Source organism: Talaromyces proteolyticus (assembly GCF_021365285.1).
Source record: "Talaromyces proteolyticus strain PMI_201 chromosome Unknown BGW36scaffold_3, whole genome shotgun sequence".
In the NCBI taxonomy this organism is placed as follows: Eukaryota; Fungi; Ascomycota; class Eurotiomycetes; order Eurotiales; family Trichocomaceae; genus Talaromyces; species Talaromyces proteolyticus.
Window position 1 is genome coordinate 478,093 of NW_025764279.1, and position 27,172 is coordinate 505,264.

Sequence of the window (27,172 nt, forward strand, 5' to 3'; positions counted from 1 at the left end):
AATATAGTTACAAGGATGGGAAGACTGGATATTTTCAAACCGAAGAAATCTAAGGTATCTTATATATACATGTATATGGTACAGGGTGACAGTGAATGAAAATATTATACATCCATTAACTTGAAAATTGGCCTTAATCAACATGAGAACTCGGTTCCGTTTACTGAACAGGAGTTGAGAGTGTGGGCCTATCTTCAGCTGACTGAATAGGAGACATCTCTCGACTCGCACCCGTTTCAATGCTCCCATCAAACCCAGTCGCTTTGAGTATCGACCACCGAATATTACTGACACCCAAACAATTCTGACTTTCTTGGGAAACCTTCGCTGCCGAGGTACAAGTAAGTATCTCACCCAAAGCCCCCGGTCCATCGACTCTACTGTCTGGCGGTTGAAGAATCGGTTCCATCTTCTTCAACATTTTTTGTAAATGATTGAGCCTGCTTGATCGCACCTCGTACCCCCGACTAAAAAGCTTCAACCCTTTGTTCAGCCTGCCAGCCAATACGCGGTCAACTTTGGATAGAATTATTTGATGGGATATGCCATAGCGCCGGAGTAGAGAGAGGATTTCTTGGTCATTGTCTTTAATGCCGTGGAGGGAGTCGATTAGGAGATATGTCCGTCGAAGTCTGTCCAGGTAGTTAAGTGTAAATATATGCATATTAACAAGGGCATATTGAAGAACATACTGTTTCCTCTGCTGTAAGTACTTCATAATCTCAATCCCCCATTCCGTGCGACTCGCTTTCCCATATCCTGGCATATCAAGTAGAACAATTTTCGACTCGCCGCCCTTCTTCCCTCCGATCCCAAACGCGTTCATTTCTGTCGTCTTCCCCGGATGCTTCGAAACCCAACACACCTCCTGCCCCACAAGCGCATTTATAATAGAGCTTTTACCCACATTGGACCTTCCTATAAACGCAACTTCGGGTTCCGTCGAGTCAAACGGTATCGTGCGAAATTTCGCGGCGGAGAAGAGCTTGACGGGGGAATGGCGGGAGGGAGTAAAGAATTTGTCGGCGTAGGCGAGATTTGATGCTTCGGGGGGGATGGTGTCCCAGTAACGGGCGATATCGGTCGGTTGGAGATCGGTGAAAGGGATGATTTTGGTTATATTTGTTGGGAGACTGTGTGCGATTGATTTGGATTTGTTTGATTTGGACTGGTTTGATTTAGACCGTTTTGATTGATGGAGTTGTTGTTTTTGAAGGCGGGAAACGTTTCGGAAGCCTGCGAGGCAAGAGGCACAGATTGATGGGCGGCCTAACATTGCGGCAGATTGGTTGGATATTGAGATTATCCTTTCTGTATACTACCCCGAACCGAGTTGTTGAGGCTGTTGATATTCTAGACATTAGAGTTGGTTGCGGATAGAGAATAAGTCTTGGACCCACTCTTCGCGCCAGGCTCTCGGTTTACCTCCGAAGCAAACATGCCCCCGCGGCTATATCTCGTCATCGACAACAGCAAATATTCACAGAGCTGACAAGACTATACTCGTCCACTATATAATAACATTTTGGTTTGATCGAGAGCCAGGCTCTGATAGACAGCATGATTAATGCTGTGCTGGTGTTTAATAACACCGGGCAGCCGCGCCTCACCCGATTCTATACGCAGCTTGTATGCGCCCACCTCTATATCTGAATTTGATCACTGAATCACTTCTATCTCTAACACCTACCTACAAATAGGACACCCAAATCCAGCAAAAGCTCATCAGACAAATCTACGACCTAGTCTCCCAACGCCCACCCTCGGCATGCAACTTCCTTCCTCTGCCACCGATTCTATTACAAGGCGCGGCGAACTCCTCCAAAGCATCATCTAGCGGCCCCTCTGACGCCCCTACTCAAATCACGTATCGTACTTATGCGACACTTTCGTTTATCATGATTTCTACGTCTACAGAATCACCTCTCGCGCTGATCGATCTGATTCAAGTCTTTGTCGAGGCTCTGGATAGATTGTTTGAAAATGTTTGCGAGTTGGACCTCATCTTTGGGTATGAAACTATGCATGCGACCCTCAGTGAGATGATTATTGGCGGCGTCGTTGTAGAGACTAATCTGGAGAGGATTGTCGCTGGAGTTAGAGCCCAGGAGGGCACCCGAGGCAAGAGGAGGGCCGTAGATGCTGCTTCTACGGTCACGCGAGCTGGCATACCGGGACTGGGAGGCTGGCGATAGTTTTTGTTGATTTTTGCTTTGAGTCCTTTCACGATGTCTTGCATACCCGGCGTTCTATGTGTTTACTAGTTTCCTCTGCATAATAAACGGCAGCTTTACTCATACAGATCGTTGAATGTGAAGTTTGTCTCAAGATACACTTTAATTGGCCAAGTCTAAGGGCTAGCCCTATTTCTGTCTCAAAAGAGCTATGGAGCTCTGCTAGCGTCTTGGCAAGTATTTTGGTTTATTATTGGCTGTTGCGGCCCCACTACATTCGCTTATTGTTCGCGCACGATTTATCTTCTCCCGCTGCATTTCGTCTTCTTTCTTCTTCGTTCAGCCGTCAAGTCGTCAATTCAAGTGCATCGCCCAGCACCCCGACTCATCAATCGACAATATGGTAAGCTAGAATCTGATATCTGACTCTTCATACGAGTCTTCTCTATGAGCTCTACGAGAAACAAACCAGAACGTTGTTTTTCTGAGATGCGAAACATCATCTCGACTAGTCTGTAAAGATGTGAAAATCTTTCGACTAAGCAATTCCACCAATTCTTTTGTTGCTGCTTCATAAACCTCAGAAATGAGTGAATGGCATAAAAGATTGGCGATGATTTGGCTTGAGCCATGATGTTAGGATTGTGTGTGTGGCAGAAATGTCATGGCCGTCCCGACTCGTGTTCGCTCTCTAGAGTTCAAAGAAGATCTTCAGCATTTAGTGGTCACAATGTGCTGATTTCTTCTTTTCTCAATGATAGCCTCCTAAGGGAAAGAAAGTCGCCGCTGCCCCCTTCCCCCAGGGTAAGGCTGGTGCCAGCAAGAAGACCAAGGTGAGTTCATGTTTTTTCCCCTGGAATTTTGTCGTGATTTGTGCTAATGGCCCTTAGAACCCTCTCATCGAGAAGCGCTCCCGCAACTTCGGTATCGGTCAGGACATCCAGCCCAAGCGTAACCTCTCCCGTTTCGTCAAGTGGCCCGAGTATGTCCGTCTTCAGCGCCAGAAGAAGGTCTTGAACCTCCGTCTCAAGGTTCCTCCTGCCATCGCCCAGTTCTCCAACACCCTCGACCGCAACACTGCTGCCCAGACCTTCAAGTTCCTCAACAAGTACCGCCCCGAGTCCAAGGTTGAGAAGAAGGAGCGTCTCCACAAGGAGGCCACCGCCGTTGCCGAAGGCAAGAAGAAGGAAGACGTTTCCAAGAAGCCCTACGCCGTCAAGTACGGTCTCAACCACGTTGTCGGTCTCGTTGAGAACAAGAAGGCCTCTCTCGTCCTGATTGCTCACGATGTTGACCCCATCGAATTGGTTGTCTTCCTCCCCGCCCTCTGCCGCAAGATGGGTGTCCCTTACGCCATCATCAAGGGCAAGGCTCGTCTCGGTACTGTTGTTCACAAGAAGGTATGTTACTCAGTTGTCTATTCTTAGGTGCACTATACTAATATGCCAAGACCTCCGCCGTCCTCGCTATCACCGAGGTCCGCTCCGAGGACAAGTCCGAGTTCTCCAAGCTGGTCACCGCCATCAAGGAGGGCTATGCTGACAAGTACGAGGAGAACCGCCGCCACTGGGGTGGTGGTATCATGGGAGCCAAGGCCGTTGCTCGCCAGGAGAAGAAGCGCAAGGCCGTCGAGGCCGCTGTCAAGATCTAAAAAGTTTTCTCTGAATTACCTATGTGCATCGGAGTTGGTTGGTTGATGAGTCAGTCGGTCAACGGGCTTACGAATTTCCAAAAAGTATGTCTTAAGACAGGGAGTTTTATGTCTTGCGCCTTCTATCATCAAAACAAAATGAAGAGATGATCCCATGTTACCTTTTTTTTCTCCTTTCGGATTTGCAGATACCCCGCATGAAATGCCATTTCACTCTGTCTAAATAAGTGTAATTCACTGTCTTAGTAGTAGATGAAATAAGCAACCAAAACCACGTGGTATTGGCTTTCGAGGATGACATCGTTCATCAACCGATGATTGCTCCTATATGCTGTAGGCCAAGTAGCGAATAGACGGCTTCATACATTAACCTATCTTTCAGATGTACTAGAGTAATACTGGCTTAAACTTTGGGTGTGTCAAGAATGGCGGTCATGTTTAATCTTCGGATGAATTACCGAATATTTAATTAAATACTATATACCGTATACAATTGCACTTTTCTAAGCAAATATAAGTAGCACACATCAATCAATAAGTTTAGTCTAAGATCCTAGGAGCCGAGATCTCCTTTCTCAGCTCCATCACCGGTATCCACACGTTAGAACTCGTTTAAGCCCATTTCTTTCGTTAAATAATTGTTCGTTTTCAATACAATTAATAAAGAGATTATGCCAATTACATCTGAGCAATCAACCCTAGCTAGCATCCACTCATTGGATCCAGTTCAATGATTTAAAGAATATAATTGCTAAGAAGCAAGCTTAGGCCGAATGCTACGATATCTTTCGATACTGTGAACCAAAACAGACGAAATTTAAGCTTCTTGATACTTATAAGCTCGAGAATCAATTCCTACAGAGATTAATAAACAATCTTGTGTATCAAATCAAAGTCCAGTAAAATAAGTAGAATGAATGTCATGAAAGGAATATTCGAAGCGACTCCATCTGATCTGAACAGGAAGTATATTCCACGCCCCTACCATGGGGTACAGGTAACAGTGAGACCCCATAGAATGTTAAGGGGAGAATGGATCAGTGTACCCTGGGCAGGTGCTATTAGCTGGAACGAAAAATCCAGCGGTGCTTGAATATTTTGTTCCAGCAGGGCTAGTGATGCTGAGATCAGCTTGGCCTGGGCCACCTCCATTGGCCCACAACAGAGTTATGGGTACCAGCTCTCCGGCACCGACATTGATAGTGACACTTCCAGAAGTAGAGGGGTAGTTTGCCTGATAGTCGTAGTTTGAATTCTGATAGTTACTGTACGCATTCGATCCATGCCAAACCAAGAATGCGTTGTCAGAATTATCATCACTAGAAAGTGTATAATTGCCTGGGCTATGTGCAGCCCACAGGTATCCTTGGAAGATCACACCGACGTAACCACAATCTGCTTTAACGAGGCTGCATGTATAGTTCGTCTCTGTAGTTGACCAGGCTAGACCGGTGTGGAATCCATTGACATTCTCAATATAACCACTGAAATTGTAATTTGGGTTATTGAAATACTGCGCATTAAAGGGGATAGAACCCTGGAATGCATATGGGCTAGTGTAATAGTACCAATTTAAACCCAAGTCTGTATTTGTAGGCACCGGTGTATAGGCAGTGGATGTAGTGGTGGTAGTTGCCGTAGCAGTAGATGAAGTGATAACCTCAACATCCGTCCACGTTGTAACTAGGGATATATAACTGGTTGTGGGTTAGATCAGAGCTTATATTTAGTAACTGTGGTGAACTTCTAACACTCACGCGGTTTTGGTTGGAATGGTCGTGAAGTCGACTGTTGCTGTAAGTGTTCCTGAGCCGATAAAATCCGTCAAAGTCTCCGTCACAGTAGCAGAAGGGCCAAGGTAGCATTCACATGCTGAGGAGACCAGTGAACTCTCGATAGATAGTATAGCTGGAGGTGTAGGCAGAATTGCATTTGGAATATTTGCCTGGGTAACCCGCTTGTTCTCTAGTGCTCTGGGCGCTTGGGTAATTGCTGACCCTTGCTGCTTTCCAAAAGAAGTTCCTGTGTAGCATTCAGTAGTTGGGGATGTGACAATAGTAGTCTTTGTAGATTCCTGTAAATAATATACTTGTCAGAAATATTTATATCATGCTTATTTGAACCACAAGTAGGTCAAAAATGGGTCGATATTACATATGGAATGGGGACAGTCTCAATAAGTGTCGTTGTCTGCCCCAAGTAGTTAGCCATAATAGATGACTCGGAAGTAGAACGAAACACTAACTGTACTGCCCACACTTAGAACTGTGGTAGTAATCGTGATAAGCGCGGGAACAGTTTCAACAACGATTGTGGTTGCTAAAGGCGTTGTAATGCTTGTGGTGTCCCAAATTGTGGAAATGTATTGCGAACAGAAAGCTGCGCCCAATGGATCTGCACTTATAGAAGATACAGCATCCGATAAGCATGAGCAGCTAGCTGCAGCAACATTCAAAGATAGATCAGAGATCATGAACAAACTGAGAATCATGATAAGAACAAAGGGCTGCGCCATCGTGATGTCAATCTGGGATGCTCAAGTATATCTGCTGTCTAAATACACTTGCATTGTATAGAAACTGTATAAACCAAGGCGGGAAACGCCCTATTTATCATTTCCATGACTAAATGGCAATGCAAGAACCATGTAAAGAGCGAATATGTGAATAATTACATGTACTCGGCTAAGCAAACATGTAAAAATTAATGGATGAGCTGTTATACTACATCAACTCGGTTATAATGACTTTGTGGAAGCGTGCTCATGAAAATACATCACCAGTTTAGATTTCAAACTGGCATGAGAGAGGCGTACAATTGAGTATAAAATGGGGTCAAATGATCAACAAGCCAATGCAAGCGGGATTCCCTAGGTGCGGCTCAGCCAGCCTCATTCGCTGTACCTAATAACTAAGTTGGCATGATTTTCCGTGCAGGAAGCGGCTCGCGCCGCAAATTATAAGCATATAGAAAACCTCTCACTAGAATATATTATCCTTGCCATATCTCTATTGATTTAGCTAGATATTTGAAAACAAATGACAACTTAACGAAAGGGATGTCGGGATAAGAATTGAATCGGACCGACATTGTGACGGGATGGTTCTGAATCACTAAATTCAAAATTACATTATTTCAACCCACAATAGCCGTGATATAACAAACTGAGGATGGGTGCGTGACTAGGTAGTAAAAATAACGGAAATTTAGGCATAAAGTGCGCGAATACATTGCTCTTCAAAGCCCAATAGAGCAAGCTGTGACATACGGAACATGCAGTCCGCAGTGTGACCCTTACTAACCAAGATGCATGTTGTAGCCTATATCAGCTTGAAGAAAACGGCCGACAATTGAGTCACTCGACACTTTTGGGGAATTTTTCCCGAGGAGCTAATGGGTTTGTGGTAAATCCGTCTCGGGGTGTATGCTCGGCGAAGTGCATCTATTCTTTTTGGGATAGATGCAGACTAGTGTATGCATTGACAGGGTCTGAAATAAAAAGTTCCATTTATATCTACCAACCATTCAGCTGAAGAGGGTTGTTTCCCAGGGCTGTTTAAACCTTGGAATATTTGATTTCTTAAGAAAAATGTCGGCCTAACATTGCAAGTCCTACGAGGATTGCGAATCCATCGCGTTCTCGGCTGATGCCGGAACGATTCTGTTATCACATCCGTGGGAGTAATCCATCCGTGGGAAAGCCAACCTTTTTTATATTATTCAATTATCTGTTAGAAATCAGGACAGTTATAAGCCTCAGATGAGACATATAGGAGAAGTAGCCAGTGCAATAATCTAAGGACAGAACTACTAATATATAATATTACTAACAACTAAATACTCTGCTATTTAAATATATTAATATTTCATTCAAATTTATCTCTTTGATAATGTCCTGGGGTGACATGGGCCACTTATCTTATTGGCAGTCCCGAACAAATGAACATTAGATAAGTGGTCTCCCTTCAGGGATTGAGTTATGAAACAAGTTTCTCACTCTTCAACTACCTAGCCCTACGTTTGGAGACCTCAGGGCATGTAGTATAGACTGAATTGCCTGATTATGAGAAGGCTTATGCTTCACAAGCCATCTAACCTTAGGCAGTTATATGGTTCTTTACTCCAATTGGCGCACGCTCAACCGAACACTCTAGGCGGCTTCCTGACCTGGTCCCATTGATAAAAAGGAGTACCTTATACCTTGATTCATTAACTTTATAAAACTGCTTTATACTAATAATTTGCAAAATCATTTATATATAACTTACTTTTAATTTTTATTATATATTAAGTTTCAATGATTCAGCTATTGACTGGTCCGTCACATACTCCATATTTAGCAAAAAAGGATATGACAACACAGCTTCAAACAACTCCCTGACTATGAATTATAACGGTCCACTCTCACATAATAAACAGAACTTTGAACAAAGACAAGATCGAGATGAAACTCATGTAAGTCCTGGCGGATAAAATTGGCGCTGCTCCTGTTTGGGTTGGGCTGGTGGTGCTCGTCGATGTGCTACTGGGAGAGTTACTGGCAATCGTGGAACTACTAGCAGATGCAGCAGAGACCCCAAAAACACCGCCTTGGACAGAAACCGGGACACTGAACTTTTGTATATTCGCTGCTGCAGACTTGAACGCTGCGAGAGTATCTGGACCGCTGGCTCTGAGCAGGAAGGCCAGTAAGCGATTGTCTTTCAAAGATTATTTAGCAGAATACTTACGGAGGATTGATTACTCCAACCATGCCGGTCTGGCAATGCTCAACTTGCCCACAGTAATACCAAATAGGGTTTGTATCATTGACGGTGACGGTGAAAATTGAAGACTACATTCTCCATTAGATCTGATCATTGTAATATAACCATCAGATTGCTTACCGAGTCTCTGGTAGAAGATCCAGGAACGAATCCGCTAAACAAGCTCGTATCGCTCATTGGATTGCATGGATTCGAAAACGATGCTTGTGCGACAGTGTGATTGCCGGGGTTGAAGTGAAACTCAATTTTGCCACCAGGGGAAATAGTCAGTGTATCGGGTGAGAAGCTGAGTCCGTTTTGGCCCACTTCAACGGTTTGGACAGCTGGTGAAGCAGACGTAGTAGAAGAAGGTGAGGCTTTTGTGGACGTCTCCGCCGCAGTAGTATCGCCACCGTTCCCATACTGTGCCGCTGCAGCAGAGATGAAAGAGAACATGAAAATAGATAACATAAGGTCCAACATATCTACAAAGAGGGCCTAGATGACTCTAGAGTAAATTATATTTGAATAAATTGTGCAGTAGTGAGATGTACCAGTCAATATTTCGAGGAGTCAAGCACAATCTGGAAGAATGCTGGCAGCTGGGTGATGTATTTATGTGTAAAAAAAAAAACAGCAGTGCACGTAGTAGACACCAGTTCACAAAGATGCAGCGGCTCATTATCATCAAAAGAAAGTATGTGGCTGAAAAGATTAAGCTTCACCGAATCCGCAGTCTTGTCCGTGCTTATCCTCTGACTGGGCGTGTCCCGAGTCCGGGCTTGAGCTTGACCCGACAAGGCAACTCGGTCGTCCCAGTTAGGCAGTTCGAGCATCCAACCAGGAGATTTAAGCATCACGTTATTCTTTTCTTGTCCGGTAGATTATGATTTGTCTTCTATTTCAATAGCTCTACAGTCGACACAGCCACCACCAAACGATCTGCAGGTCCTAATTTAATGGTAATGACATGACGTCCAGTTTTCCTCACACGTTCCGATATCAATTCCCCAAATTATATTCGACTCATTGGAAAAGAGCCTTGCGTCGAGCAAAACGTTGAAACAGTCGTATTTTGCTACTAGATTTAACGTTGAGAAAATCTTCAAATGCAACATGTTTTCAAACTTTGCCAGCACCATGTGCAAAGTACTATGCCAACATACAATCTTTCTTTTCTTATCACTATCCTCCTTCTCCCTCGCGCAATTTCAGACCTTCACTCCGCCGGGACAAAGTGGTATAACATTCACCGTCAACATCCCTGAAGGAACAGCCACATCTAGGTCCGGTCCTATTTTTATCCAACTTAAATCTACTACTCCACTTCAGTGGTTTGCAGTTGGTCAGGGAAGTCATATGCTAGGAGCAAATATCTTTGTCGCCTATGGAAACGGAGACAATGTCACCGTATCCCCAAGGTTGGGACTGAATCATATTGAACCTTTGTACAACTCAAACGCGAATATTTCTCTCCTTGGTGGCAGTGGTATAAGCAACAGTACAATTACTGCGAACGTTCGATGTGACAGCTGCATCGACTGGTCTGATAATGGACACGAAGATTTGACGAGCCTGTCTAGTCCTTGGATATGGGCAGTCAAATACGGGCAGCTTCTTGACTCGAGCAGCGTTTCAGCCGATATCAACATGCACGACGTTTCAGGACTTTTGTCGTTCAATCTTCAGCAAGCGACTGGTGGAAATTCAGACAACCCATTTCTGAATTTCTCTAGCCAATCTACATCGGGTTCAGCACAAGCTTTGACTGATGTCAGCGGTCAATCGATTGACAGAAGACGAATTGCACATGCTACAATCATGATTATTGTTATGGTGGTTTTTTTTCCCATGTTCGCCTTGGGCCTTCATATTATTCCATCCTCCCGTACTGTTGTAATTCATGCTTGGTTGCAATTGGGGACTCTGGCATTTGCAATTGCCGGTTTCGGGATTGGCATTTCAATAGCTGTTGACCTTCAGCTTACCGGCTCTTATCACCCTATTATTGGTATTGTAGTTATGTCATATCTAATACTTTTTCAGCCAATTATGGGCTTCTTGCAGCACCGATATTTCCACAAAAAGGGAAAGAAGAGCATATTTGCCTACCTTCATCGCTGGCTCGGCCGTGCTATCATCACACTTGGGATTATCAATGCTGGTTTGGGCTTCCGTATTACAGGAATCAGCAGTTTTGCGACCCCAGTTGGTGCGGTGGTTGCGTACGGTGTTGTTGCTGGAATTATCTGGGTGGTTTATACCTTGACTGTCGCTTTTTCGCCGCGTAAAAAACCCCACGGCTCCTCAGCAGCCTCATGACATTTACCGTCCTTGGGAAATGAGAGAACAAAGTCGCGGGTTGCGTTGCCATACGCTCTACTGTTGCTCAGCGCAGCACGAGTGGCCGCGTCGTCGATCTTCCACAGGTTCTGGTCAAAGATGTTATTGAAAACGGTCGCAGGGATGGTGACGCCCCATACGGCCCCATAATTGCGAATGTAGGACCGGGTTGAGGTCGATGCAGCGTTTTCCTCGTCAGTCAGCCCGGCTTGCACGGCCGGGACGAACAACTAGAGGTCGGCGACCTCAACATTGTCAACAACAATGTTCTAATAGCTGACCAGCAATATCTCCATAACCAGTTATCTCGAGCTGCTGATCTCACCGCACCACAAACGATCATGGACCCGATCATGGACTTTTCTATCGGCAATGACGGACCGACCAGTGATCTTGATTTCGCGGACTGGGCTTGGCTGCTCAGTCTGGGGTGCCACCACCCTGATCTTGCACCCTCTCATGCAGGATGGGATTGTCTAGTCGACCCCGGCCTGTCTGCAGAGGACGTCTGCAGTGCGTCCTATAGTTAGTATATTACGTACATGGAATGACATTATGAGCTTCGCTCTATTAAATTCTCAGATTAGCACAATTGCCAGCTTGCATGGTAATGAAAATTTCAATACAACAATGACATCCCAGTTGAGCGGTCGCTTCCCAGGGGGGCTAGTTTGCATGGATCTGTTGCATCTGCAATCCAGTGTGCGCTTCCAGAGGCCAAGCCTACCTTACCATTTCTCCACTTCCCATTGTCTGTCCTACGATAATAAGGGCACTCTGCACACCCATAATAATCATATCCCTCTACGTGCTACCTATCGTTTCACATCGCCTTCTGTGGGAAATTCACCAGTCAGTACTGTTGTCCTGAGATCCAGTAGAGAGCTTGGGTCAATCATCTTCGCCAGTGATCCCACTGGCGACTGCTGTGAATTGCACGTTATCGCTAGCAGGGATTACTGCAGTCTATTAGAGAGCGAATATGGTACCACATTTTCACAGCTGTAAGTCTAGAATCCGAGTATCAATTCCACGTGTGGAACCCTCATTCTAGGTGACGTATACTGTGTTGATGGATCCAGTACCTTCTCTACCATTCCCACCTCCACTACAAGCACGCACATTGATTGAATCGATATCGAACGTAGCTTGAAGCAGACAACATCAGAGAACACCGCAATAAACGATTAAACACCCGAAGAAACCACAAGTGCGAATAATATCATTGAAATAAAGTACTAGGCGAATTCGACCCTCACAGGTCTTAGCACAACGGTCCTTTCAAGGGATATTGATCTTTCTTAAACAGTCAGTGATCAGCTGGATTTCGGTACAGTTTCACTAACGGCGGAGGATGCAATTCCATTCTCAGTGTATAAATGGTGTAAGCAAGAAGTTGAATACGGAGTTCCCGGTCTGCTAGAGTATTGCCGGCTGAAGTCTATGATTACCTACAAATAATATATGGGTGCTGGAAGTAGATAGGTGTTCGGTGTTCATGAAAGGGCTTTGCTAATCAACGCGCAATGTTCGAGTCATCAACCAACATTTTCTTAAGGAAGCCTACATCAGGTAGCACTTTAAATACACCCGTCATAATGAACAAATAAATCTCTTACAATATCTAATATTTTGCTTTTCAACCGAAATCTTGTCTTTTACTTCTTCTCTCTTTTTTTTATATAGGTTTCGGAGTCGCCAGTTGACATATGATAACAACCATGGCTGAGAAAGGTCAAGAAAGGCAGCCAAAATCCCTATGTATAATATTATGGGAGTACGTCTGTGGCAAACAAACTGAGCCAACTATATTCAAATTACCTGAATGTCTGATCTATGAAATATTCAAACTGCTCTCTCCAGTCGACAAAGTCTGTTTTACTTTGAGCTGCAAACTATTCCTCAACATCCTAAGTCCAACTTCTCATCAGTTCAAGTTCACAGGGCCTTTTAAGGCTGAGACACATTCTCTATATCTGAACTGGCCGGCTGCAGCACGAAACAAACTCTTGGTTCGACTGGAAAATGCTCGCTGGGCATGTTGCTGCGCATGTCTAAAGTTGCATCCACGAGAAGAATTTTCCTGCAAATCGCTGCAAAGTCCGCCTTTAGAAAGACGTTGCATGTACAATGCAGGTATAGTTGATCTATGTCCTTGTCTCTCGTTTACATTTCGCGATCGATCACGGCTTGTGAAGCTGTTAAAAGATGCCGCTAAAGGTGCCGCCTCGAAATCTATTACGGACCGTTGGCGTAAGTTCCACGTCACACTCACCGATGATGGGGAAGGCCTTGTGCATGAGTGTTCGATAACTCGAGATGACTATGTTTGGACCCATGTTGAGATAAAATTATACCTTTCGACGTACGAACATCTGCGTACGGATACTCGATACACCATTCATATGAACCCGGGCCCTAATAGGGTTGTTTCGAACAACCCAAAACAGTTGCGCCCTAATACCAATATTTTTGCATGTCCTCACATAGAACTTTTCGGTCACATTACGAAGATTCAGAGTTGGAATACAGAATACGACTATTGCGTTCGCTGCAGGACTCAGCTCGACCTCCTTCCTGAATCCTGTCAAAACATGATTAGTGTACTTGTCTCTCGAGCGTTGGGAACCTCCAGCTGGCCGGCAGATATAGAATGGAATAACCAGTGCCGCGAGGTTGAGTATTGATACCCATAATCTTTGTTTTTCCAACCAAATAGAATATATGGTATGAATGGGATATTCCTCCGAACCGTGTGCTAAACTTAGCTCGTAGTGTCCAATACGTATTCGCGTTCATAAGGAAGCATTGATCAGTATTCTAGTATGCACAGATATCAGCTCAATTACCGGTATAGGTATTATGGCCGCCATATACTTCATAAACTTTTTTTTCTTTTCCATAAACATGCACAACATAACCTCAAGAAGGGTAACAGCCTTGGGCGGTATGTTCCTCCAGGTGACGCCCGCGCGATTGGCTGTCAGGAGGGAGGCCGGGCATCACCAGCCCGTATAAGGGCCCCGAATCGCCCTACGCAGATAAGCGGCTTGGAGCAGGAACGAGTACAGGCTTAGTTGTCGTTTAGCATCAAATGGGACAGGCGGCGTGGGGATTTAGGAGCTTAAGCCCTAAAGGACCCCTTATCTCCCACTGAATCGTCTGGCCTAGCCTAGATAGTAGAGGCTGGGTACGGGCGTTTAACTAAATATAAAAATAATAACTTCATTTGATAACTTCAATATTTTGAAGAGAGGCCTTTCTATAGCCGCGTTGGGATAAGCAAAAAGTCCGACACCATCGTCCCAATGTGGAAAAGTTTTGGCGCATCGCGTCGTTTTTCCGGATATGGTGTGGTTTTGTACGGCTTACCTCTAGGGTAAAAAGCGATGCAGCGATTTTTCTAGCCTATTATCGAGGTAAATTCTCGACCCATTACTAATCTAACAGATTTATTTCTTCCTTGTGTTAACTACCGAAAACTCTGGCAGAACAAACAACCAACCAACCAACCAACCAAGCTTTCCTTCTATATTTGTTTCTTTTTATAAAAATTTAAGCTCGTGTCTATAAGGTCTATATATAGCCAAATCTACACCATGGGCAAACGCAAAGACTGCATAATAACAGACCGCAATGGCATAATCGAAAACCGGCACGAAGTGCACGTCGCCGTGATAGACTCCGACACGGGAAGACTGCTCTACAGCGTCGGCGATCCCTCACGCATAACACTAACTCGCTCTGCCGCAAAACCAGCGCAGGCACTCGCCGTCCTCGAAACGGGAGCGCTGGAGCAATTCGGGTTCGACGAAGCTGATTTGGCGTTGATGTGTGCTTCGCATAATAGTGAAGAAAGACATCTTTCTCGCGCGCGGAGCATGTTGGCCCGAGTTCCCGGTGCGCGAGAAGCTCATCTTCGCTGCGGTGGGCATCCGGCTTTGTTGGAATCGGTTAATCGAACATGGATCAAAAATGATTTTGTGCCGACCGCCGTGTGCAATAATTGTTCTGGTAAGCATGTGGGTATGTTGGCTGGAGCCAAAGCTATTGGAGCCGGGTTTGAGGATTATCATTTGCCAACTCACCCAATCCAGATCAGGGTTAAGAGTGTTGTGAGAGAGTTGAGTGGCAGCAATAGTACCACATGTAAATGGGGTATCGATGGCTGCAATCTGCCTGCGCCTGCTTTGCCTCTTCATCTTATGGCAAAGCTATACGGCGCTTTCGCTACTGCTGCTGGTATTGAAAATAGCAAAGAAACGAAGCCCAGAGAAAAGGCGCTGGCTCGAATTTTCAACTCTATGACCCAGTACCCCGAGCTTGTCGGAGGAGAAGGTCGATTCTGCACAACGCTCATGGAAGCATACGAGGGTAGGTTGATTGGTAAAGTCGGTGCCGAAGGATGTTACGGAGTTGGTATACGAGCATCGGAAGATACCAGGCGGTTAGGTGCAAGTGGAGCGATTGGGGTTGCCGTCAAGATTGAGGATGGAAATTTGGGGATTCTCTATTCAGCAGTCGCAGAAATTCTTGAACAGTTGGCGATTGGTACGCCAGAGATGCGTCGGAAATTAGACAAATTTCATAAACCTGCTGTTTTGAATACGGCCGGCGTTATTACGGGACATACATCTCATTTGTTTACCTTGGATTCACCTGAACAGGGTTGTTTTGAGCAGGGGATAGACGGATCCGCTGTGTTCGTAGGTAATACATAGTATGAATGATTCCCATGGTGTGGGAGATTATAACGTGATATAAAGGGTTAAAAATTGCAAGGATATAATAAAACAGGCATGCGTATTTCACATAAAACCCCCCATCCTCGATCAAGCCAAGCTGACTCGAGATTATGATTACCCAGCAAGTCCAGTCCAGTCTAGTCTGCCTAAAAGAAAACATCCGAAACCCCGTTCTTGTGCAAGGAAGGATATTATAAAATAGAACAATCAAACCAAAGTTTAGAAAAATAAAGTATGTTCGTGAACGTCATTCATTGCAGTAGGGTATCTCTTTCATATATCTTTATTTTTATCGGTTTTTCTTTTTTCTATTGGCCTGCTGGTGGAGGCCGGGAGAGACCCTGTCGTGCCTGGTAAATGCGTATTAGTTTGGTTGAAAAGACTAAAAGAGTATAATATTGCTCACCTTCATTTGCTCAATTCTCGCTTTAAGTTGACTCGTCACTTCAGCTGCTCGTTTCCAGTTTTCGGCCGGCTCTGCTGATCTCGTCACTGACTGTTGTTCGTCGCCATTATTACTGCCGGTAGAAGCATAGCGAACATTAGGTCGGCTCGGGCTTCCTCGACTAGAAAGGCCTGCGCTGACTGGAGGGCTGAACTTTCTGCGTCCAAAGGCATGGTCATAATTCGAGTCTAGGCTGGGTGACACCAGGCCGTTATTTTCCTTATCGTCGCTAGGACTAGATATATAGCTTCGAGGTCGAGTGCTATCGAGCCGTGTGCCCGTATATAGACCAGAACGAGAACTATTGCTGTTATATGTTTGTGCGTCAGGAGACAGGGGGGCGGTGTCCACTCCTCCACTGCTGTGGCCATCTGCGAGTACAGGTGGCGGTGGACTTGATGTCGCTGCACGAACTGCTCTAGCCAACTCTCGTTTCAGTCGCTCAATTTCGCGTTGCTGTTTTTGGACGGTTTGTTCCGCAGTCTCGGCGTCACTGCGTGCACGCACCAATTGTGTTTCCTTGGCTTTGATGCTCAACACATCGCGAGTATGGTCTTCAATAAGCTGCGCGTTTTGATTCTGGAATTCCGTTATTTGTGAGGTGAGTTTCACCTTCTCGGCTTTTAATTCTTCGTTCATCGTATGAAGACGGTCTCTCTCAAGCCGCAGCTCTTCCAATTCGGCACGTTCAACAGATGTGAGGCCAGAGGCAACGGGAGTTGCTGCACGGGGGGCGTCTGCTGATACGGAAGGCTTGCCAATGGGCCGACCGGTAAGCCCGCGTCCCAAGCCGAACTTTGGTTGTGATGGAAGAGGGGCTACATCTTCAGGGGGTGGTGAAGCTGTACGACGCTGCGGCGAACCTTGAGCTGCGCCACCAATACCCGGTATCCGTCTTTGCATCTTCAGCCCAGCACTTGGGGTACCAAGGCCTGGTTTAGGAATGCCTCCAGGCCGCGCAAGACCCATTTTAGGGGCAGCCTTTTTAGGAGGTGGAGAAGCTTCCTCAGGAGCTGGAGGTGGTGGTGCAGCAACAGGGGCCGGCTTCTTCATCCCCAATGCCTTTTTGGCGCTTGGTGCAGTCTTTTTCGTAGCCGGGGCAGCTTTTGGTGGACCAACAATTGGCTTGGGACGATCTTTAGCCTTGACTTCGGCAGTATCGAAGTACTCTTTGATCTTTGTTTTTCTGATATCATCCAAGCCATCTAGGAAAGGGTTCATGGCTCGTTCACCCATAATCTTCATCAATGTTCCCAGAATCTCCGCGCCTCCTGAGCGAGTAACTTCACTGGATTCTGTAAGAAGTCTCGTGCCGGCCTCTGCTATTGCCTTGACTTCTGGTTTCGCGGGGACTTCCCGGGTTGTTCGGAGGGATCTGATTAAAAACTTCAATATCTCTTGTTTCACTTGTGGGTTCTTGTGTTTCAGAAATTCCAGGATATCCTCCAAACAGTCAGACAAGCTGGTGGAAGAGCACACCGAATCTAACGCCTGACCGAGTGCATCGGCCACAGATTGTTTCTTTTCCTTTAAACGCTCCATGATTGGCGCCATGACCACCGGGCGGTATTTGGAGAATCTTGAACGAAGTCCTTTGGCCAGTAGGTCCACACAATTAGCAGCGACCGTGACTACCGCAACGTTTGCGTCCTTCATGCATTTCGCCAAAGCCCTGGCGATGTCGTCAAAGGCTCCATCCTGAATACGAGGGACATTGACAGCATTATATAACGCGTCCAAAGCCTCTTTCCTATCCTTCCATTTTGTCGAGCTTAGTTGTTCTTGAAGATCCTTGGGAACCTTGGGCATCACGTCCACCGGTTCAGCTAGGTCGAACGGATCGACTTCGCCGCCATCATCATTCTCATAGTCTTCTCCAGTATCTTGGTCACCATCATCTCCACCGCCTACAGGTGCAGTAGCAATTGAGTCTTGTTGCGCTCTCGTCAAGCGCTCCTGCTTCGGCGACGGCTCCTCTTTAACTTTTTCGAATAGCTTCTCTAAATCTTGTTGCTGGACTGGTTTCAGGTCATTCCAGAAGACAGATTTTATAGCCTCCTTCAACCACCGATAGAGTTCCACCGTCAAATTCTGCGCTTCGGCACGTACATTTTTATCGGCGTGCCCAAAGACCTTGGGCAGAGTTTTGAGGACGGGCTTCGGATCGACAATCTTGCAACCATAATTATGATATATCGCGGTCAGAGCTGCTAGCACCGCGGCAATGACTTTCGGTTGCTTGGCCGACAAAACAGGGAGTAGATCTTCGATCACGGGTTCGGCCTTTTCAATTTCGATACAGAGTAAAAGAGCTTCGAGCGCATTCGCTTTCGCTGCAGGACGCGTAGAAGGGAGACCTTTTTCGGCGATAGGGCCAATAGTCACACCTCGCGATCTATTTGGACATAGTTAGAAGGTATCGACGCATGTAACCGGAGTAAAACCTACCTTGTGCAAGCCTGAATACCACCATATTTCAGAAAGGCGCAGTAAGCTCCGAGACCTTCTTGTTGCGCGGCAACGTTGGAATCAGCAACCGCGCCTTTCCACAAAGCTGGGTCTTGTATGAAAGGGCGGAATACAGGATCTGATTCATCGGGTGTTTTTTCAAACAGTTTCGCGGCATCTTCGTAACCTTCTTTTCTTACTTTCCATATCTATATATTCTAAATCAGTCTCGTTCGTTTGTCGTGTTATCGCGTCTCAGAATAATGAGTGCTGCTGACCTTGTGTGTAAAGCGGTCTGGTAAAGGCAAGGACGAGTAGTCTTCTTCGGCGTCCGCCATGGTCGCGGAATTTGGACAGTAAAAGCACTGCCAGTTCTATTTGATCTAGAAGTCATTTCATGAGTATCGAGTCGATGAAAATTAGATATCACAGAAAAGCGAGCGAACGGTCAAAGTGTGCCGCCTGGGGTCTCGAGAGCGGCAACAAGTCCGACTGGCGGAGGCAACGAGGGGAAACAATCGGTCCATGTACTCACCTGGGTTCTTTAAATGATCTCCTGTGTGTTTGAGTGGCGCGATGCGACCGGAGCAGTGTGGTGGACGTTGGTAGAGCGTTGTTGACAATTGTTGACAGTAGAAGCGGGGGGGTCATGTGCGTCGTCGGCGGACAAAAAGGATCAAAGGGGCCTGTATTAAAGGAACATTAGAAACAACTTTCCCTTGCAAATTCGGGTACTCACTGCCTATATACAGTCTCGAAGTCAATATTGCAGGGGGTCCAGCCAGGATGAGTCGGGTTTGTTACATGCAGCAGCACCGATGACGGCGATGTCAACAAAGTTATCACCCAGGAGAATCTCGGTCTTGGCACGCGGCCTAACCCTACTAGCCAAGAACATATAACATGTGGTGTATACTCACCACCCTTATAGCAGTCTTGGTGAGTGGATTGAGTAGTATTTACAAGACAGACGAATCTTTTATTATCTTATTCTATTTTAATAACAATATATCCTTCAACTTGCCTTTGTGCGACTCCAGAGGTGAAAATTAGCGCGCGGCCAATAGCAGTCGAGCATGACACACACTATCTACATCTTTCTCGCACCACCCAGAAAACATATTGAGAATCTTCAATAGTTGTGAGATAGATGTTATTTCATAATTCGAAATCATCATGAGAAAGGCCCCTTATATGTCAAATTGCTGATTATACTAGAATTCATCAATTGACAACTCCAGTGCCACAGTTGTACATTTTGGTTCATAAACTTGCTCACCAATATGTATATTTCCCTGCACAGAATGTTACCACAACAGAGTATATGGTCATACAAATGTTTCATTTTCGAAGGGCCGGCACATGAACTGACATCTGAAGTATTTCTATATGATATACATAAGTCGCATATAGATATGATGTCTCGAGGACTTCAAATTATTCTATGTAGCACGCCGCTGTAGATTTTTCTAGCTGGGTGGGGTAACATTGAAACAACAGCTCAGTTTCCTATCTTATCGGGGCAACACTTCATCATACATGTATGCAACCATCCATCTACCACTGTATATTTGACAGCCAAAAGCGAGATGGACATGTCTCAACCAGACCCCACAGCTCGTTTTTGCCAGGCTCTCGCCACTAAAGCATCGCAAGACCCAGGCCTGCCGGTGCCAAACCCTACACCAGCGTACTGGCAAAGCGAGCCTCACGAGTTAGCCAACCATCAATCAGCAACTCTCCCAAACAAGGCCGATATAGCAATAATCGGATCGGGAATAACTGGAATCAGTACAGCGTACCACTTGCTCCAGCAACAACCAGACCTCAGAATCACCATACTCGAGGCGCGGGCTTTGACATCCGGGGCCACAGGTCGGAATGGTGGTCACTGCAAGGAAGCACCTTATGTTGATTATTCGGAGCTGAAAGATCTATATGGAAAAGAAGCTGCTACAAAGGTTGTCAAATTCCGATTAGCGCAGTTGGATGCGTTGCTGGAAATCGCTACTAAGCTGGATTCAAAGGAGGCGATTGTGCGGCGCGTGGAAGGCTTAGATGTTTATTACGACCAGGATGTTTTCAATGCTATGAAAGAAAAACTGGCCGATTATTTGGAAAGTTTTCCCGATGAGAGAGAGACATGGCTTTGCTTCGAAGGAAATGATTTAAATAAGGTGCATGATTACTTCTACTACTTTCTTTCTCCTACCTTCTTTTTAAACATTGTTGGTCTAACAAGTGCATGCAGAAGTTCGGAACAGTCAACGCAGTAGGGTGTATGACTGGACCAGCAGGGGCTTTATGGCCTTATAAACTGGTTGGCTCAGTTGCAGCACATATATCGAATTCTCAACAGTATCCAAATTTAACAATTGAAACACACACGCCAGTCGAGAGTATACACACTACCGAGGGCGAACCGGACTACCCACTAACCCTAAAGACTCCTCGAGGTATCATTCAAACAAAACACATTGTCCACTGCACAAATGGCCATGCAGGTCATCTACTCCCTGGCCTTAGGGGGAAACTATTTCCCTTGCGTGGACAGATGACTCGACAGGTTGCACCGTCTTCATTTCCCCGTATCGGGAACCAGCGTTCGTGGATTTTGCATTATGCACCTGGCTATGATTATGTGACTCAGTCACCTTCTGCGTCTGGTGATATCTACATTGGTGGAGGCCTGCTGAAGGCGCTTTTATCAGGTAAAATAACAGTCGAGGATGCCGATGTTGGTAGCACAAGAGACGATCTGCAAAGTGAAGAAGCGCTAAAAGCAATTGAGACTGCCATTGAAGAACGACTCGAAAGTGGAAAAGGGACACATATTCTGGATAAATGGACTGGAATAATGGGATTCACGATAGATGACAGTCCAATTGTCGGCAAAGTTCCGTATGGTATATCTGGAAGGGCGTCGAGTAGTGGTGCAGAATGGGTGGCTGCGGGTTTTTGTGGACATGGTATGGCTTATTGCTGGCTTACTGGAAAAGCTGTCGCCGATATGATTCTGAAAGGGGAAGAAACTGTCAAGGAATGGTTTCCTGCAGAGCAGTACATATGCTCAAATGAACGATTGCAAAAGTTCACATTGGTAGAACGACTCTTGTCATTCTCTAAGATAGTGGCATAAAAAGAATCTCCGGAGAGCAAAGTTTCATAGACTCTTCATTGACCAAGGATTCCGATACCCATAATGTTAAATTCTCCTTCTACTAACACGTAGTAAAAATACAAAAGCTCCCTCCCGTGATTGGACCGGTCTTCGGCTCATCATCCGAGAAAAAGTCAAGAGCATATATCGTATCGCCTTGTGATGAACGATCTTTTGGAGCTATGATCGAAAAGAGTTAAAAACAAATGAAATGAGGCTAAAGTTTCGACTTCCCATCAATTATCTGACTGTATGCATTGCTCTTTTGTTACCGGTTAAGGCGGACTAAATCGATCTTAAGGACCATACAGGTTTTTTTCTAAAAGAAAATGATTTTCTGCTGAAAAATATGCTTTATTTCCACCTATTTTTATTTTATTACTATATAAGAGATTTTACTGATTTATATAATATATAATATAGCTGGCAATACTAATTAATACAAGTTTATACTAGACTGCCATGTTGTAGTTTACATTTGATGCTTCATGTGTTCGTTTAGGAATGAATAAAATGACGGAAATTTATTGTATGTAGAATCATTTCGAGGGAAATAGAAATAGATAAATACAAAACAAACATATGCCATAGTTTAATAGGATTCCGAATGACCTCCCTTGCTGATGACAGCCTGATATCGACTAATTAGCGACTAATTAATGACGATATGTGGATTGACGCACGAGGTACTATAACCACACCTCAGCAGTACTTTCTCCAGAGATCAAATTTCCGTCTGGGTTGTTCTCTCACTTAAAGGAATGCCCCGAAAATTCAGATACCGCACTTCACATTGGCGTAGGTGGTGATTTGTCTGTGCCAAAGCTCCTCTTAAAATGGAAACCGCCTGAAATGTCTTTTTCTATGATTCCAAGAGGGAGTTTCGTGCCTTGTATTGGCATGTAACGAGACTGGCAATAGCATAGGTCGACTTCGGCAATTGGAAGAAGAGTCGGAGGAACTACTAGCAACGGTGATGGAGGAGAGCAACTGGGGGGAAATGGAAAATTATCGCATTAGTGTCAAAGGCTACTCCATTAAGTTCCTCAACCGAGAGTTCATCGCAGCGCGGGAAGCGTTCCGACTCGACGGGGCAGGAGAGCATCTCAATAAGCTCATCGACATCGCCCTCGCGGACTTGGATTACCCAGAGAGGAATAGTAGCTCCGAGATCATGGTCAATCTGGCGAGCCTGGAATGGTGCCGGGTCTGCCTTGAGAAAAACCGATCCCGTTCTGTTCCTAAATAGATTGTTGATGAACCAAAGATAGAAAAGAGTAGTCGTATTCGAATGAAGACTGTGACTCAGAGTGAAGAAAGAATATGAAGTGAAAGATTGTTTAGGGCAAGGCTATATGAGCCCTAAGTTCATAATTGGGAAAGCGGGCCATAACCTGCCTAATTAGGCCTTACATAGCTCCTACAAAACGTATGATACATTAATATATTGATATATTCATGTTCGCCTTTCCTCCAAGGTCCTCCAGGCTGCAGTCGCTTCACGATAGTTACTTACCAAAATGACGTTACATGCACCAAGCGGGGTCGCGGGGGCCGAATAGCGTCAAAACTTGTTGGAAGCGTATTATAAACCAATAATCAATCTTAACCAATAGTCCACGTGATATCGCGATACTTTCGTGAGTCATTCAGTCGCGTAGTCACGCAATCAGCGACGCTCTTTATGATGGGCAGGAATTATACCTGCGGGTACTTATATGCAGACTCATCGTTCGCATGTCGAGTGATAAAAAAAGCAATATTTGCTTCAAAATTAAACCCCAATAATACCAACCTCAAGCTCATTACCGATCATCAATATGTTATCATCTCGCGGGAAGCAGTATGCCGAGGTCACCGGTTATCCGTGGCGTTACGCTCCCAGACAGACGTATGATCGCGAAAAGAATCCAGATGGGCTGATATCTCTTGCAATTGCTGAAAATGTACGTAGTGACCATCCCATGAATTGATGTATGCGTGATACAGAACTAACATAATTACAAATAGCTGATTATGCGTCCTCAAATCGCCAAGTTCATCAATGAAAAGGTTTTCATCTTTAGCCTCAAGTAATAATATCTGCTACATAGATTCTTACCCAGTTTGTATTTGAACAGGTGAAATTCACTGAATCAGCAATATCCTACGGCCCCAAACCATTGCTCGTCCCTCGTCTACTCACAGCTCTATCAAGCCACTTCAACAAATTTTTCTCCCCTTCTGTACCCGTGACTCCGGAACACATTGTTACTGCTGTCGATGCCACTTCTATCGGAAGTATTCTTGGTCTCACTCTCGCCGACCCTGGTGACGCAGTTCTCGTTTCCAGACCAATCTATGGACGCTTCGAATTAGATTATGGGCTGGAAGCCGGCGTCAACATTCTGTATGCGGATACAGACGCAAAGTCTGCATTTGAGGAGAGTGTTGTTGAGCGATTTGAGGAAGCACTGGTGAATTTTGAAAGTCAGAATAAAGGCCGTAGGGTCAGGGCTGTGCTGCTCGCGAACCCAAACAACCCAGTCGGTGTGTTTCTCACTACTGATTAGCGCTATTTATAAAGCAATGGTATTGATGACCCATAGGAAAGCCATACCCTCGATCAACCCTCCAAAAGATTCTCCGATTTTGCAGCAAGCATAATCTGCATTTGATCAGCGACGAAGTCTATGCTTTGTGTACTTTCGATACCGCTATTGAAGGAACGGAGCATGTCCCATTCACATCCGTCCTCTCTCTTCTCGACGACCCAACCATCAATCCTGAGTTAGTGCATGTTCTATATGGATTTTCGAAAGTAAGTCCCTCCTTGACTTCCCCGAATTTTCAATTCCTGTAGTTTATAAAACAAAAAGGACTTTGCATCTGGCGGTCTCTGTCTCGGTTTTTTAATCACTCGCAACGAACAACTCCGCAAAGCTGTGTTTCCTCTTCTACGGTTTCACAATACTTCAGGAGCCGCCCTGCAAATCGCAACCGCCATATTAGAAGACGAGAAATTCGTGGAGGGTTTCGTAGAGACCACGAGATCGGAGCTTGCGCGCTCATACAGATTCGTGACACGGGTGTTAGAAGAGGAGGGTATTGAATATGTCAGGGGAGGGTAAGCCATTCCATACATCTGTCTAGTTCCGTGATAATGCTAATACGTCTACGATTGGTGTGAAGAAATGCGGGGTTTTTTGTTTACATCAATTTATCCCCCTTTTTGCAGCAGACGTCGGGTATACTTAACGACAGTGGCAATGTGCTCAGCAGTGAGGCTAGAACATATAACGATAAACAAGGCACTGATCAGGAGATTGATCTCGCTCAGAGACTACTCGATGGAAATGTGGTATTGCATCCGGGAGAAGAGCATAATAGACAGCCTGGATGGTTTCGCTTGGTATTTTCTCAATCGGAGGAGGTGTTGAGTGTAGCGTTGAGGAGATTAGTCAACGTTCTGAAGGGCTAAATCTGCTTTCGGGTTAATTTCAACTACGGCAGACTATTGAGTCATTGTGCATTGTCACGTCTGTGATCGATGGACGATTTGGGGGGAGTAACATAGGGCAACATAGAGAAGGCTTCATATTCTAAATAAACTTCAGTTGGCAGCCGCTGCCTCCTTTTCTAACTGCAAGTACGTTTCTTCAGCGCCTTTGATACATGCAATATTAGCCCCTAGTTTGTTCAATGTCTCCACATATTCATCATATTCATCAGAGTCAAAAACAATACCCCCACCAGCCTGTAAATATGCCACACCATCTTTCAGTAACATAGTGCGAAGTGCGATGCAGGTATCCATATCACCCGCAATCTCGCTCGATCCATCAGCGCTAGACCTATCATATCCAAAGTAGCCTACCGCACCAGCGTAGACGCCGCGCTTTTCGCCTTCCAGTTCCCCGATGAGCTGCATGGCGCGCACCTTGGGAGCTCCAGAAACTGTCCCTGCAGGAAAGATAGAGCGGAAGGCATCAAACCGTGTCTTTTCCGGGCGTAGCACACCGGAGACTTGGGAAACGAGATGTTGAACATGTGAGAATTTCTCAACGACCATCAGCCGGTCGACTTGGGTGGTCGTTGGATCGCACACTCTGTTCACGTCATTTCGAGCCAGATCAACCAGCATTACATGCTCGGCACGGTCCTTCAGACTCCCTCGCAATTCAGCAGCAAGGGCGGCGTCTTCCTCGGATGTCTTGCCTCGTTTTACGGTTCCGGCAATCGGGTGTGTAATTATTCGGCCGCTTTCCTCCTTCACAAGCAGCTCTGGACTAGCGCCGACGAGCTGAAAGTCGCCGCAGTCGATGAAAAACAGATATGGGGAAGGGTTGACGGAACGAAGGTGCCGGAATAAGTTGAAAGGATGAAGAGACGTTGGGCGAGATAGTCTCTGCGACGGCACTGCTTGGAAGATATCTCCGACCTTGATGTGCTTTTTTAATTTTGTAACGTGGCTTTCATAGCCAGTTTGGCCAATGTTTGATTTATACTCCTGGTTAGGGATAATTGGACCTTGCGGCGGAAGCGGGATATCCGGGTGTAGCAGAATATTTATCATTTCCTGGATGGTTTCCTGGCCTTTGCGATAGGCTTCTTCTAGTTTACTGTCACTGGAATCAATCGGTATATAGGTGATAACCTTGATCACTTGGAAGAAATGATCGAAAGCAACGATGGTATCGAAAAGCATAAAGAGAGACTCTGGCACACCGAGGACATCTTTAAGCGGACGGCTTGTTGTTGGCTCGAAGTATCGCACACAATCATATCCAACATATCCAATGGCACCTCCCGTCAGAGGTGGTAGCTTTAAACCTGGTATCGTCGCACTACGAAATTGTGATAACTCTTGTTCGAGAATCGGTAACGGGTCGCACTCGGGGCCGTGGCCAAGGCCGGTTTTGATGACTTTCCTAGGGTCTGAAATATGTCAGCATGTACATACAAGCGTGAAAACAATTAAAGGGATAGCCATGTACCTGCTCCAACAAAACTATATCGGCCTATTGTCTCGGTTGTGGCAGCACTTTCGTATAAGAAGGACAGCTTTGATCTAAATCCGGAAATTTGTTAACACCGTACAACCATTTGAGAATTCACAGGCGAGACGCACTTGGCAGCGATTTTCAGATATGCTACCGTTGGTGTTAAGAGATCGGCGGGGATAGAGGCTGTCAGTGGCAGAACATTTGGGGGGTATTTCGAATTGCGCGAGTTTGCGACAGCTTCCTGTACGACTTGCAGGGACGGTTCTACTGTAGCCTGTGGGGTGTTGGTTTTCTGAATCGCGATGCTATAATAGCAATTGAGGCACTTACTGGAGCCGGCATCTTGCAAAGAAGGCTTCCTATGAGGTGAATACCAAAGCTCAATTAGCACAGGCGAGGGATGAAGCTTTTGTCTTGACTCACCGTTCGTTATCGGCGGGAAAAAGGTCCCAGGAGGGTTTAGCGTGCCTCTACAT

The 27,172-nt window shown here is 45.5% G+C and overlaps 12 protein-coding genes across 12 annotated transcripts; 7 read left to right on the plus strand and 5 right to left on the minus strand.

Moving 5' to 3' along the window:
* Positions 1-7: 7 nt before the first annotated feature.
* On the minus strand, positions 8-1,339 carry BGW36DRAFT_371277 (P-loop containing nucleoside triphosphate hydrolase protein). The gene is made up of 2 exons (XM_046215359.1): positions 693-1,339; positions 8-632 (listed from the first exon to the last, which is right to left on the minus strand). The coding sequence occupies exons 1-2, from the start codon at positions 1,274-1,276 to the stop codon at positions 161-163; spliced, it is 1,056 nt and encodes a 351-aa protein (XP_046075042.1). The 5' UTR covers positions 1,277-1,339; the 3' UTR covers positions 8-160.
* Positions 1,340-1,466: 127 nt separating this feature from the next.
* BGW36DRAFT_314171 (clathrin adaptor complex, small subunit) lies at positions 1,467-2,345 on the plus strand. Its single transcript, XM_046212532.1, has 2 exons — positions 1,467-1,629; positions 1,701-2,345. Exons 1-2 carry the CDS (start codon positions 1,561-1,563, stop codon positions 2,193-2,195), a joined length of 564 nt encoding a protein of 187 aa, XP_046075043.1. The 5' UTR covers positions 1,467-1,560; the 3' UTR covers positions 2,196-2,345.
* A 172-nt stretch (positions 2,346-2,517) lies between these two features.
* On the plus strand, positions 2,518-3,995 carry BGW36DRAFT_371280 (50S ribosomal protein L30e-like protein). The gene is made up of 3 exons (XM_046215360.1): positions 2,518-2,577; positions 2,936-3,007; positions 3,065-3,995. The coding sequence occupies exons 1-3, from the start codon at positions 2,575-2,577 to the stop codon at positions 3,599-3,601; spliced, it is 612 nt and encodes a 203-aa protein (XP_046075044.1). The 5' UTR covers positions 2,518-2,574; the 3' UTR covers positions 3,602-3,995.
* An 851-nt stretch (positions 3,996-4,846) lies between these two features.
* On the minus strand, positions 4,847-6,298 carry BGW36DRAFT_290246 (GLEYA domain-containing protein; the record flags this gene model as incomplete). Its single annotated transcript, XM_046210748.1, has 3 exons — positions 4,847-5,522; positions 5,583-5,899; positions 6,071-6,298. The coding sequence occupies 3 exons, from the start codon at positions 6,296-6,298 to the stop codon at positions 4,847-4,849; spliced, it is 1,221 nt and encodes a 406-aa protein (XP_046075045.1).
* A 1,782-nt stretch (positions 6,299-8,080) lies between these two features.
* BGW36DRAFT_458518 (Cupredoxin) lies at positions 8,081-9,249 on the minus strand. The gene is made up of 3 exons (XM_046222016.1): positions 8,712-9,249; positions 8,556-8,659; positions 8,081-8,497 (listed from the first exon to the last, which is right to left on the minus strand). The coding sequence occupies exons 1-3, from the start codon at positions 9,051-9,053 to the stop codon at positions 8,230-8,232; spliced, it is 714 nt and encodes a 237-aa protein (XP_046075046.1). The 5' UTR covers positions 9,054-9,249; the 3' UTR covers positions 8,081-8,229.
* Positions 9,250-9,710: 461 nt separating this feature from the next.
* BGW36DRAFT_355826 (uncharacterized protein) lies at positions 9,711-10,892 on the plus strand (the record flags this gene model as incomplete). Its single annotated transcript, XM_046213691.1, has 1 exon — positions 9,711-10,892. One exon carries the CDS (start codon positions 9,711-9,713, stop codon positions 10,890-10,892), a length of 1,182 nt encoding a protein of 393 aa, XP_046075047.1.
* Positions 10,893-12,634: 1,742 nt separating this feature from the next.
* BGW36DRAFT_355827 (uncharacterized protein) lies at positions 12,635-13,600 on the plus strand (the record flags this gene model as incomplete). The annotated part of the gene is made up of 1 exon (XM_046213692.1): positions 12,635-13,600. The coding sequence occupies one exon, from the start codon at positions 12,635-12,637 to the stop codon at positions 13,598-13,600; it is 966 nt and encodes a 321-aa protein (XP_046075048.1).
* A 912-nt stretch (positions 13,601-14,512) lies between these two features.
* Positions 14,513-15,634, plus strand: BGW36DRAFT_423975 (atypical L-asparaginase, rhizobium type; the record flags this gene model as incomplete). Its single annotated transcript, XM_046219905.1, has 1 exon — positions 14,513-15,634. One exon carries the CDS (start codon positions 14,513-14,515, stop codon positions 15,632-15,634), a length of 1,122 nt encoding a protein of 373 aa, XP_046075049.1.
* Positions 15,635-15,966: 332 nt separating this feature from the next.
* BGW36DRAFT_289431 (putative spindle pole body component) lies at positions 15,967-18,889 on the minus strand (the record flags this gene model as incomplete). Its single annotated transcript, XM_046210665.1, has 4 exons — positions 15,967-16,008; positions 16,065-18,498; positions 18,552-18,760; positions 18,830-18,889. The coding sequence occupies 4 exons, from the start codon at positions 18,887-18,889 to the stop codon at positions 15,967-15,969; spliced, it is 2,745 nt and encodes a 914-aa protein (XP_046075050.1).
* Positions 18,890-20,066: 1,177 nt separating this feature from the next.
* BGW36DRAFT_102409 (FAD dependent oxidoreductase) lies at positions 20,067-21,748 on the plus strand. Its single transcript, XM_046209172.1, has 2 exons — positions 20,067-20,728; positions 20,803-21,748. Exons 1-2 carry the CDS (start codon positions 20,141-20,143, stop codon positions 21,688-21,690), a joined length of 1,476 nt encoding a protein of 491 aa, XP_046075051.1. The 5' UTR covers positions 20,067-20,140; the 3' UTR covers positions 21,691-21,748.
* Positions 21,749-23,207: 1,459 nt separating this feature from the next.
* BGW36DRAFT_371293 (1-aminocyclopropane-1-carboxylate synthase) lies at positions 23,208-25,289 on the plus strand. Its single transcript, XM_046215361.1, has 6 exons — positions 23,208-23,657; positions 23,722-23,763; positions 23,832-24,240; positions 24,300-24,511; positions 24,570-24,817; positions 24,883-25,289. The coding sequence occupies exons 1-6, from the start codon at positions 23,532-23,534 to the stop codon at positions 25,169-25,171; spliced, it is 1,326 nt and encodes a 441-aa protein (XP_046075052.1). The 5' UTR covers positions 23,208-23,531; the 3' UTR covers positions 25,172-25,289.
* BGW36DRAFT_371296 (putative anthranilate synthase component I) lies at positions 25,290-27,095 on the minus strand. Its single transcript, XM_046215362.1, has 4 exons — positions 27,027-27,095; positions 26,822-26,970; positions 26,688-26,761; positions 25,290-26,628 (listed from the first exon to the last, which is right to left on the minus strand). Exons 1-4 carry the CDS (start codon positions 27,036-27,038, stop codon positions 25,304-25,306), a joined length of 1,560 nt encoding a protein of 519 aa, XP_046075053.1. The 5' UTR covers positions 27,039-27,095; the 3' UTR covers positions 25,290-25,303.
* Between the last annotated feature and the right edge of the window lie 77 nt (positions 27,096-27,172).